The sequence below is a fragment of the Lottia gigantea genome (genome assembly GCF_000327385.1).
Source record: "Lottia gigantea unplaced genomic scaffold LOTGIsca_107, whole genome shotgun sequence".
NCBI lineage: Eukaryota > Metazoa > Mollusca > Gastropoda > Lottiidae > Lottia > Lottia gigantea.
This window is the reverse complement of record NW_008706931.1, coordinates 328,557-341,642: the sequence shown is the minus strand read 5'-3', so window position 1 is coordinate 341,642 and position 13,086 is coordinate 328,557. Positions and strand designations below refer to the sequence as shown.

Below are 13,086 nucleotides of genomic sequence, written 5' to 3'. Positions count from 1 at the left end.
GACGTAAGATGATGCTGTTAATCATTAGCAACGGAAGTGTCGACTTATTACAGCAAAGGTTAGATTTCGAACAAAATTCCCAGTACCATTGCCATAGCAATCACCTTTCATGCCACAATAGTGCTTTTTGATATTATGCAATATGAATTCATTGTAGAGGTTTGTTAACTTTGTGTTATAGTGCCATAGGTATTGTGGTGACCTTAAAATCCACTCATCCGAGTGTCTGTGTACGCAGCCGGAAGTAAAAATTTCTGCAGAAAATGCTTATATCATAAAATCATAAAAGGACAGAAACTACTTAACTTTGACCTAAAAGTTATAAGTGTTTTAAATTTCGCCACAATTAAGAAATGTCGCAAATATTCTTTATTACTTCCGGTTGGGCCAATCAGTGCGGTTGGATGGTTGTCTTTTGGATACAAGTCTCATATGTATTATTGTATATTGTTTTCATGTAGACAAAATAACTTTGTAGACTTATGAAGGTAATTTCTAGTTTAGAACTTTCATTTATGCTTTAAACGTCTAACAAATACATATATATATCTAGTAAAGCGAATATATCCATGTAAGTCCTGGAACGATTCCATAATTGTCTAATCTGTTTCGAGGTAGGGCAAATTAATATCTATTTAGCCTGTAATTACCGATCAAGCTACCCCAAAAATAAAGTGGACTGCTCTTGTTTATGTTCGCAAAGTCCCCGCGTGAGATATATTTTCTGGACTATACACGACTATGATATCTCACTTCAATCAGTTGTATTTTAATACTAAGTTTCATTCGTAACCGTGTTCTGGGTGCACTCGAACATGTATATCGAGGAATGCAATACACCCGAATCGACTCGTTCTGCTAGTGTACCCTGGTTGAACGTATTTCTGTTCAATGTATAATGCGTATAGATATAACGAATGCCTTTGTGTAAATTTTTATCGTAGTAATATAGATACTAAATATCGTGCAAATCTTTTATAAATATCAGTGCAGTGTAAATTTTAACTGTAGCGATACTGTGTATAAATGTCCAATAGAATATGAAAATAAATGTAGTATTTTATAATGTAATAATGTTGATTGTAGATAATGTAAAACATAAAGTAGTTCAAAACTGATACCTTGTTCTTCTAAAAGGTATACTTCCTCGTGGGATGACCTAAAAATTGAAATTTCAAACTTAGCCAAAATCAGCCTTCGTTCATCAGTGGATTTACCTGGTGTCATAACTCTTCAACAGAATCCCGCTTTAATACAATAAATACATAAAACTAAGAAATAATTCATTAAACTAAGTTATTTTGAAACATGTTTAGAAGCGGTTTTCAATAATTATTTAGTTTAATGGATATATTGTATTGTATTGATTGTATTCTTTAGTCATAGCACCTGGTAAGTCCAACTGATGAATATATTCACTTGTTGAGACTTTAAAATTTTAAATCCATTCTTAGTGGTAGTATTCCTTTAACATGTGACATTGAGTGTTCCGTGTTTCCGTTTAAGTGACCGTGTCCTGCATATCTTGTGATTTCCGCTGCAGTAAGTATACCTATGATAATGTAAGGCTTAACGTAATACCTTCTTCTTCTTGTTGTGTGACATCATGTGTTCCGGAAGTGAGCATGCCTCTAGTGATGTCCTCTGCAGTAAGTATCCCTATGAAAGTATAGTAAATTCCGTTCCAATTCCGATGTCTGAATTTCAGCAATATAAAGAAGCTACACAAATGCAAAATTTGTATAAAACATTTATTAAGTATAATCTCTATGAAATAAATATAATAATTTTATAATATAAACAACGATATTGGAACTTTACAATTTACTATTTTTACAGTATGGTCACTATGTACCATTTATAAGTGAGTTCGAAACTTTTTTCTGCCGTTTCGAACCATTCATAAATCAGAACGAAAAATTTGCATTTCAAATTAGTTCCATGCCAGCAAGAACCAAAAGGGTTTAGTACGAATGTTCTTATAAATCAGTACAAATCAGTACGTAGCATTTTTCTAGACACTATTACCAGTACGACAGTACGTATTAATTTAACAGGACAGGACGTACCATATATTTAGATGTCAATGTGAACTAGTAAATCACTAATCAGTAAATTCTCAAATATATGACAACCAACCTTTCACCACAATTACATAGTGCAAAATTCAATTCACATCAATTCAAAGAAGTCAACAAGATTACATTAAAAGATTTGCATGCATATTTCTACAGAGAAACATTAAAGAAGAATGAAATTATTCTTATTTTAATAACAATGCAAAAGTAAATAAAATCTCGACCCCTGCATTTATAAATAGTTTTCGGACAACTGTATAATGGTAACAACAAAAATTCATAATAGTCATGTGCACGTCTGATCCGGAAGTAACCATTACATAATCCGATTGTTATCTTGAAACGGGTGTACGAACGCGTACATTTGATTTAATCGAATGCCCACTTGAAATTTTTCTTCAAAGCTTCGATGGAAAGTACACTGGCCTCTTGCGATCCAAATAATCATAAGCACGTGTTCCGGACCTTTAATCGAGTGCACACTTGGCATTTTACTTGACAGCACCAATGAAAAGTACAATGACATCTTTCCTTCACAGGAAACGTTTCGGATTTGTATCCGCGTCCACAACACATAAGGTCACAACCGTTCACACCGAGTGAGGTAGAGTTACACTCCCTGCCTGCCGTCCCCTCAAATCCTATCATGTTTTCTTTCTCACAAAAAGTTGGCGAATGTTCAAAGTAGACTAAATCACGTCGTCCAGGACGCTTGTGGTTTGGATTAACGGGACTAAAATTGAACCTTCGTCGCTTTCTCTTAACAGCTCTTCCAGTATTGCCTGAATAATAGAGATAATTGAGATAATAGATTTTCAAGAAAAACATGGAACCAATCAATTCGACAAGCATAGTACCAAATACCGAACAATTTTATAGGAATAACATAATACATAACACCCAACACCCAGTTCATCTTATGTTATACGATTAGCTGCTTTAAACAGATAACCAAACCAAAATGGAGTATTAAGCTCATCTTGTTTTTCCCTTCATCTTCCTAGTTGCAAATTACCAGAACCCAGCTTTCTTTTGATTGATGAAAATATTTGAATGTGGATTATGTTTCAGAGATCTGGAAATTGCAAATTATGACATTCTTATGACGCTATCTTACCAGGAAGGACTTTTGAAGCACCATCAAATCTATCTTTTAATATATGACCTATATTTCTAAAAGGAGGAAGACGCATCCAACATGTTTTAATGGTACAGCTACCAGACATCCCATGACATTTACACTCTTGTTTCATACCAGACGATACATGCTGAAAGTAGAAACAGTAGATGTTTAAGTGGACTCTCCAGAGGTAGCCTAACTTCAGCAATGATATCATTATTAGCCATGTGATGACTATGAAGCTGGTATCACATTAAAGGATAAATGTCAAAAACTACCATTGATACAACACGATGGTTTAGAGAAATTTATGAATATGGACCCACTGAAGGTAATTCGATTTGCTATATAAACTGCTTGTTACATCAAGGGATATTCGTGGAAAACTCTGTATACCATTGATACAGCACGATAGTCAAGGGAGAGTTCACAGAAGATATCAATGTTCTGATCTCGTCAAGATTTTATTTGTTTTGACGATAGGGTATAATTAAAATTTACTGTTTATTGTCCTAGTTTAACAGCTCTGGGCCATACATCTTTTATAGCATCTTGCTCTACGTGATTTGAAATTTTCTTCTATAGATACAGTTCGCTTTGCATTCCTTAAGTGAATATGTCATTGATTTTTGTCACCGTGAGACAAATTTCGAACTAGTCACTTACCAATTGTCTGAACCATTTTTTCGCACCCATGCAACAAGATCCAATAATCAGAAAGGCATCCTTAATTATTTTAAATCCAATTGAAATCAGAATACGGTTATTTTCTTTTTTTTTTTGATAGTTTTGTCTACTTTGGTTTGCGCTATCCGACAATTCGTCATTATCATTAAGAAACTGGCTCTACATAACACGCTTTGATTGGTAAAGAATAACGTCATTAGAACGTAAGTGCAATAGAAAAATTGTTAGCTTACAATGGAAATGGAAAATTTTGGGAAAAAAAATTGTAATCTGATTTTAATTTTGGATTTATATCTAAACAAAATGCCGACTCACCACTCGTCCAGCCTCGTTATTATGTAAATTCATCATATACCGGAAGTCTCGTCCTTTCTCGAGCACATCCACGAATCTCCGAGAGAATTTATGTCCATATCGAGCATTGTCACTACATCCGCTCCATTCCCAGTCTTTCCCAACAGGAACTTTATTATGTTCAAAATCACAAGAGCACGTATGAATACTTCCTTCCGAACACGCACGTGCAATAGAGTGCGAAACAGCAGCACTAGTAGCGGCATAAATAAACGCTGTTTCACGACAACCTGCAATGAGAAAAACATAATTGGATGTATTTTAGTTTTTGAACCAGCCAGATTTATTTTACGTTTATTTTTTTCTGCTCTGATGATGAGGCTATATGGACCAAATGGGTGTAAACTATCTTCATCCTTTTCGTCAAAATCGAAAACCAAACTTCAAGAACGTGTAGTTTTGCAACAACATTATTTAAACATAATGCCCATTCTGTAGTTTGATAGGATATTTGGAGCTGTGTCTTCTCTTTTATTAGCTCAAACAGGAAAAGAAATGTATGATTTTATTAACACCTATAATGAGTTAGATTAATGTGTAAGAAGGGAAGGAACTCTGAAATAAACATACATGAAATTCACCAGAAAATTCCTCTAATTCTAAAATCGTACAGACTTGACCACGCTTTTTACATATCTCTGATATCTACTTGCATTTTCAAAGCACATAGCTGAATATAGCTCTGATCCGTGTATTCTAGTAAATTTTCTGTATGAATTCGTGAATTGTTTATGCTAAGAAATCTACAAAAAACAATTTTTCCTAATTTTTGTTCATCATTTAGCATCTTTTGAATACGTTAGACTCATGCAATATCCGTCCTAATGTTACAAAGATGCATCGCTTGTATCAGAAATTTACCGCCTGATAGCAACGACAATATCCAGCTATCGCTGGGAAGTGGAACTCGAACAGGCAACTTGTGGCAACTGCAATTTTTTAAAAGAATTCAGCCATCGATCAAATTTTACAAGATCCTTCCTGCTGCTAACGGTCGTTGAAAATCGAAAGTCCTGATGCTCATAGACTTTGCAAGTCGCAAGGTCGTTCCAGACCCCCTTTAGTTGTTCATAGAACACCACCATTTATTTATTGCCTATTAATATTTTTGTATAATTCATCTGTACAATTGTAAAAAAGGTATTTATTAACAAAACAGACACACGCGATAGAGATTCTAATAAAGATTAGCCTTTTAAAATAAATTTAAGTATAAAAGTGACTTTATAAAAAGGGTATAACGCAAGGTAGACTTTTTTGCCGTTATGTTTTCATTCATTCGAGAAATAATCTCGATTATAATCTAACGTTATGTCTGAATTTTTTAAATACCATTGAATTAATTGTGTGCCGCCTTTTGAATTTGAATGTGATGATTTATGTTTGCTTTTTAATTCAATACAGAACATCAAACAAATATATAAATAATTTTGGGGTTTACCTCAAGATAATCATGACTTGTGTTGTTATTTGAATGAATGAATGAATAAAAGAATGAATGAATTAATAAATTGATAAATAAATGTAGAAGAATACATGGTTTTCAATCATAAGGCATGCATTTTTGCTGACAAGATCTAAATTTAAAACGAAAAAAAGATTTTCTGATACAGAACAGGCAAGTCTATATTTTTCGTAATATCTATTTCCGAATTAAATATTTTCCCACAGTATCCCATAAATCGCCTCCAAAATCATATCAAAATAGATTGATAAGGGCCTAAAAATAAATTTTATCTGGTGATCTTGAATAAATTAACGATTATCAAGATGCCCGTACAAATCACTGGTCGCAATCCCTTACAACTGGGTAGGGTGAGACATTTCTTTTTTTGGTTTATTGCCTTCATAATACACGTATATTTTATAGATAAAATTAGCTAACTGGGGTCTCAGAAAGGCACAAATGCAAAGTTTCAAAAATATAAGGTGCCTACTCTGCCAACACTCCACAATTAACAAAGTTGTTTTGTGGGTGTGTCCAATAGAGGATGAGAGTCGACATAGCGAATGAACTCAAAAGTGTTGAATCAAATTGCACAAACAATAAGTAAAAGTCACTTTTGTCATCTCAAAAATATGTCTCTATAGACTATTTGATAGGTATGTTAGAGTCATTAAGGGCAAACGAGCAGAACATGTAAGGTTTTAATTTCGTATTTTTATGAAGTCACCTGCCCAAAATCAATTCAGTGAGCATCATAAACTATAAACTTTTAGGCTTTTAACGAACTTTTCATTTCTTCTTAATGGACATAGAACCATAAAAATCTTGATACACAATAGCAAGGGTGAAAATAAGGCGTGCGAAAAGGAAACAGTCGACTGTAACACGCTAAAAGCGGCATAAATCACATCATTAAAGAAACTTTGGTGGCTAAATAATAAATTGCGATCACTTAGAGAAATGTATACCCCATAAAAAATTAGCCGAGCTTCATGTTTATGAAAAGACTGGGTGGTCATTTACTACACTCTTTAAGTCTTTAAATCCTTTTAAAGGATGATTTTCGGTTTCGCCTATATATGTTTTATGTATCCTCGATGCTATTTTATGGCTATCGGGTTTGAATCAGTTGTTCAGATATAGTGATAGATAGTGTAATAATTGTGAATGGAGTCTAGCAGGATGGTGTTAAATGCTCACTCTCTAACTTTTGATGGTTGATAACAAATTTTATAAGTTGTTTACTTTTCTAAATCATTTTTGGGTTCGGTATGTTTCTCCTATCGTATATTGAAAAGTAAAAACCCACAGAATTGTTTGCGACATTAATATGTGAGTATTACGTCCTGTTTCGGGGGTACTAGATATTGGCAACAATATGGTAAAAGTTGTCAAAAATTTATAGATGACGAAAACAGGCAAAATTGTTCAATGAAGAAAAATTTCAAGAAAAATATCAAAATCGATTTACTTTCCAAACTCAATGGCTTCGTTTATATTGCCAACCGAACATGTGACGTCACCTGTATCATAGACAAAATATGTCGATAGATTTCACACTTTGCCTTCGAATTGATCGTGGGGTTGGTTTCAGATCCACTCAGGGGGTAAAAACTCACTTTAAAAAGGGTTCACACATTATTAATAAATGTTTTCGAAACCATTAACACCTAGTTCCTAGATATAAGGAAAGTTTTAGATAAACAATTTGTTTTTATGTATATGATTCAGGGACGAAATATCTGTAGAGGATCGAATTCAGATTAAAATAGGAAGTAAATGGGTTTTTTATGCGAGAATTGAAATGAGTTTTACGTCTTATCCTTCTTTGGCATATTGGTAGTGTGCTATTAGAGGAATCCCCCACAACAAATATAAACCAACAACAACTCAAAACATTGAGATAGACATGCACCATTAAGTTCACTAGCCATTCAAGATAATGTAAAAGAATGGCTTAGCCACATCCATTGAAAAAGTGAGCGCTTGATGTCCAGCCCAGGGATCTAGGCATCGGATTTATTCAAGCAGCCACAAAAACTATTATGTGTGCAATATGTTTGAACATACTGCAACTTTGCTCAAAAGAGGTATTGTCGATTGATAATGTTTTCTCACACGTCCCATTGATAACCCAATTGCTCTCAGATTCTATCTATCTCAAGAACGACTTGAGCCACCTGAAAAAATCTAACTTATAAAAACAAAAGATTTTAATGAAATCGTAAACCATCTGGTCGTGTCATTTTAAAGTTAAGGAGGAAATACGACATATTTCTCATTGGCTTTCAAAGGGTTGATCAAAAGTCGATGACGAAATTTTAATCCGTAAAGTTTATCTATTTGAAATAAATCAGATAATATTGTCTTTAATCTTGATTTGATAAACAATCGAACTGTTGAAATATAAATGGGGTTTAACGTCCTACTTGTTTGAAGCTAACAAAGACAGTGTACAATACAAGTACGAAAAGGAAAGGACGGTGGCCTTTGCCCATTCATTTCCTATTTATTGCTGCTAGTAGATTTATAAATGGCAAAGCCTTGCACTCAGAGAACCCCAGTTTATTTTCAAATTCGATCGACTAGATGCCTTTTGCAGACAGGCCCTCCAACCGTCACGACTTACAAGAGAAAAACAGGCTGAAAAATCCAAAGATATATATCGACCCTGAGATTTTATCCAAATCAAAACAATATAGTATTGCCAATGTCGTTTTTACTTCTAATTAAATAAGCGAAACCGTAACCTTGGATCAAACCATGCACATTTCAGTCAGCTTTTACAAAATCTTTTCATATGATTCGTCTTTATAACCCAGAGGGTTAAGCTGTTGTCTCATTATCTGAATATAGCAAGATGGTAGCACATTCCACCAAGTCCTCTAAACATTTATTTATTGAAGTTACACATGTCTGATAAAGGATATGTTTGGCTGAGATAGGGTTCCATTAAAAGGTAAATTAAGAATTTAGACGACTTTATGTCATTAACAATGCATTTTACACAATTCAAATATAGCTTAGCTAAAAACAGCAATTCTTTCACACCTTTTGTATTGTAAAATCCTAACATATACACTTATTCACTCATATGACTTTAACTAAAAATCACAGACGATGAAATCAACAAGTAATCGGGCGATCAGTTATTCAGTTTTATTTTTTTTAGTTTTGATTAAATTGAATATCGGTATTGAACATTGGCGGGATAAAGCTTTAAGTAGACCGTAACGTTATCGTTACGTTATCGTCGTTAGTGACTTGTACCCCCTTGTCACAAAAAGTGTTTTGTAGCTATAGGGTGTGAGAGCGATTGATCTCAAATTTTATAGATTTGTCAAGCACATTACGAGTATTAGTCAAAAATCAGTGTCTCCCACGTTACATTCCGGAGCCGTGACATCGATTTTTATCCTGGTTGTGCGTACCCGTATGTTCTAGTCGATAAACATGCAATAATGCATGGGTTGTCCTGGGTGTTATCGCAACAGGGCCCTCGGTACATTTATATTATCACTTTTCATTTCAATTACTATAATACTCGGGTATTATTGTATACATATACTATGTAGTTCATGCAAATGTCATAAATATGGATTTTCTACAAATTATAGCGTTAACTAACTAAGTTTGAAAACTGCATTTGATTTTCTTGTAATCGGGATTGCCATGGAGCATGTTCAAGATGCATGCTTTGTTACCATAGATTAGTGCCCTCTCATTAGATAAAAAAAATTAGGAATTTAATAAGATGGTTATAATGCAATCACTGACTCGACTGAAGTTGTAGGAAACTATTTATAAAACAATGGACGTTAACCACTCCTATCAATTCAATTACATTACCAAGTATCACAATTATAAAGTTATATATTATTATATATGGAAACCATCTATTGATAGAATATTAATGTTAATCCTTTTCCCCGATATCAAGTTAAGTATCGTATTGTGACCCGTGTATCGCTGCACGTATCGTGACGTGGAATGGTTGGTGATACCCAGCACTACCATAGATATAAAAAGGATCAGACAAGGATACATTATAAGACCTTTCTTATTCATTACAAATGTGAGTGATTTAATGATATAAAATTGGAGTATGTGACGATTTACATGATCAATTTTGAAACATCTATGAAATAGTCTATAGGCATTATGGTGAATAAGTTTTGAAAAGAATGATTGACTGAATGACTTTATAATCTTCACTCAAATACCTATATATCATTATTTAAGCGATTCTGTAAATTCAGTTTTCTCGTGTTTGAGCGTATTTATTGGGATTCATTATAAAATTTCTTTGTTTTAAGTATCAACTCAAATATTTCAATATCGAAAAAGCCATAAATCTTGCAGATATAATAGGTAAAATTAAATCTAATTGTTTATTGACACATGGTAGATCTGAGAGTTTGACCCCGGAGTTTCAACTTCTCACCTTGTATCATCAAAACAATAAAATCTACCAATGGTTGGCCTCTTATCTGAATACCTAGGATAAGCTAGGGATTAATAATGAACGAGATGGTGAGACTGATTAGAGTAGTCCGAGTGAAATTAACACCATCGATTAATAACTCTCGTTAACAGTAACTCATTGGAGGTTTACATCAATCTGACTCTGTCATTCTGTAATTCTTCAATGATTCAGGTTTGCTCTGTAGTTTTTGGGGATGTTCTTTCAAATGCCTCGTAGAGTTTGCTTGTACGCTGTAATTTTCGGAACTTATTTATAGTCGTACACAATGGGGTGAACATCTTAATAATACAATAGGATCATGTTGTTTTTTCCGGTTTTAGAATGTTCCTTTTTGCATTTTAGCCCGAGTTAAATGAGTGTTGCGGCGGAAGTTATGGGGTTTATGAACTTTGAACAGTTCACATAATTATCTTATAATGATTATTTTGAGCAAGACCTATTGGTATATATATACTGTATTCAAATATAATTATATGACCTAGTACATTTAATTAATTTGATCTGATTTAAGAATAACATACGCATCGGAATTTGACAAATGTCTCGGAAACAGAAGCAATGAAATTTTCCCAAGACATGAGAACAAAAATGGGGTGGGGTATATTTAATTATTTGATCTTTGTAAGAAAGATAAGTAAAAATGTCGTGGTCAACTCTCAGCCATATTGTAAATCTAGTCAAAAATTTTCAAAGTAAAAAGGCGGAGAAGCCTGACTTTTATAAGTAATGTTTACTAACTTTAGTAAGTAATGTTTACTAACTAAATTACTCCTCACTTGCTCAAAAGACAAAAAAAAGTCTAAATTGGAAAAAAACTGGGTTCATTTTATCCAAACTGTGGGAAAATTGTGACTAATTCTTCGAATTTTTATTTCATTGTTATGAGTAAGAGACATTACAATTTGATTTAAATTCAGCTACAGATATTTCGTTTCGTTTATTTCTACTTCAACAATACTTTAAGTAAAATACAGAAAAAATCAAGATATTTACTTATTATTACCATTATAATGTGAAGAACAATAAGAATCCTTACCTGTATTGAGAATTTTACCAAATATAGAACCACCGTGACCATCGACATAGGTCGGACAATTCCATCGCCTGTTTTTGAATTGATATTTACATTCGTCTATTGCCATTTTAGCACCTTTTGCAATTGCCATGATTGAACCCGGATTTCGGGTTACCAATTTTTTCTGTTTTTTCGTTAAAGGTAGTAAGCTTGGGTTATTGTAAAGTTGGGTTACAGACGTTCGTAGATCGTTGGTTCTGTGACCCATTTTGGCCAAGGACCTGCAAGAAAAATTACCAAAAAAAGTTGCAGACATTTTCCTACCTGGATATGAACCTTAATCATCTACATGTTTAAAGGATGCTTCAGAACAGATGACAGGATTCAGGTTCAGGATTCACAAATTAAAGTTATGTCGACATTTGGAAATCCAAGGAATAGACAAATGACATTGACATTGTCTTTTAATAAGGAACAGTCCAATTAAGGAACAGAAAACTGTGATGTAAAATCTCATTTTATTGCATATTTTCTACAACCACTTCTCATATTTATTAGATGCCATATGATTGATTAATTATTCAAATATAAACAGGAACAATGTTATGCAATATTGTTATTAATTCAAAAATATATCACGTTTCGACACTTCACATATTTCTAGGTTCTATATTATTGGTTCAAGAACAATGATCTAAGAACAAAAGGTCTTGTCATATTGTTATTTAGCACATTCAAAACATATTTGATAGCTTTTCAGATAAACAAATTGCTGGACGTATTTATCTATTATTATTCACTATCTTATTTAATCTATTCTTATTCAATTGTAAATTTAAATCAATTACCAACATATGGCATAGAAATTAGCTATTCCCCATCATTTGCGAACATTTGGGTGGCTCCGACTTATTTCGGGAACTTGGTTGTATCAATTTTTAAAACAGAAGACCCGTAGAAACTATTAATGACTGTTTTTGCGTGTCATGTTTGTTATTTTGAAAATAATTGTAGTTATATTTTGGCGATATTATGGTTTTGCAAATTGTGGAAAACAACATACAATTTGTTCTAAAAGGTCTTTTCAAAATATTGAATTTTGTATATTTTTAGACCAAACCCCGAAAAAATGTAAAAGAATTTTATATTGATAAAGTCAAATCAATTTAATCAAAGTATCTGTCTCACCATTTAGATTTAATTATTGATTCGTTTCATGTTTTTTCAGTATTCCGAAATATCAATTCTTCATAAGAACAAAAAGCGAACGAAAATATAGTTATAATTAAAATTTCGCCCAGAAGCCAGTCTTATCCTCCCCCACCCCCCCTTCACCCTACACTTTCCGCCTTCTAGTTCTACACCTCTACCCCTTTACTTCGAAAACAACATTAAAACGTTTACTCACCACCATTGAACGCCTTTCATCCGGCCGCGATGCCTGCCCTTCTTACACATGATTAGTAAAACACTGACGTACAACAGTCCCAGAACATACAATAGACGCATCGTATTTCACATTAGTTAGCCGGATCTTGTTTCCAAATTTTCAAAATTTTTCACAACCACAAATTAACTAAATGGAACATATATTTTATGCAAAATTTCTTTTAAAACTTTGATGAAAATTTCGCCATCCAGAATTTCAATCCTTTGGGAAGCTTAAGTGCATATGCAATCATTCGATTTGCTTAGAGTTTTTAATTCCTTTTGCCCGTCCCAATTAATGTTTCATCAGAGAAAGGCAATCATCTATTCCGTTTTTTAAATTTCGTATCAATTTTATCGATTTGGTTGATTGGCACATTCTAGAAATATCCTTGATACAAAATCCAACGTTTTTCCGCTGATCATCTGGAAATTTTATTCCAAAATTTCACTTAATCCTGATCGGCCAAT

At 33.3% G+C, this 13,086-nt stretch overlaps 1 protein-coding gene across 1 annotated transcript; it reads right to left on the bottom strand.

Moving 5' to 3' along the window:
* Nucleotides 1-2,522: 2,522 nt before the first annotated feature.
* On the bottom strand, nucleotides 2,523-11,455 carry LOTGIDRAFT_170942 (hypothetical protein; the record flags this gene model as incomplete). Its single annotated transcript, XM_009046808.1, has 4 exons — nucleotides 2,523-2,860; nucleotides 3,196-3,346; nucleotides 4,201-4,469; nucleotides 11,209-11,455. The coding sequence occupies 4 exons, from the start codon at nucleotides 11,453-11,455 to the stop codon at nucleotides 2,523-2,525; spliced, it is 1,005 nt and encodes a 334-aa protein (XP_009045056.1).
* Nucleotides 11,456-13,086: the final 1,631 nt, after the last annotated feature.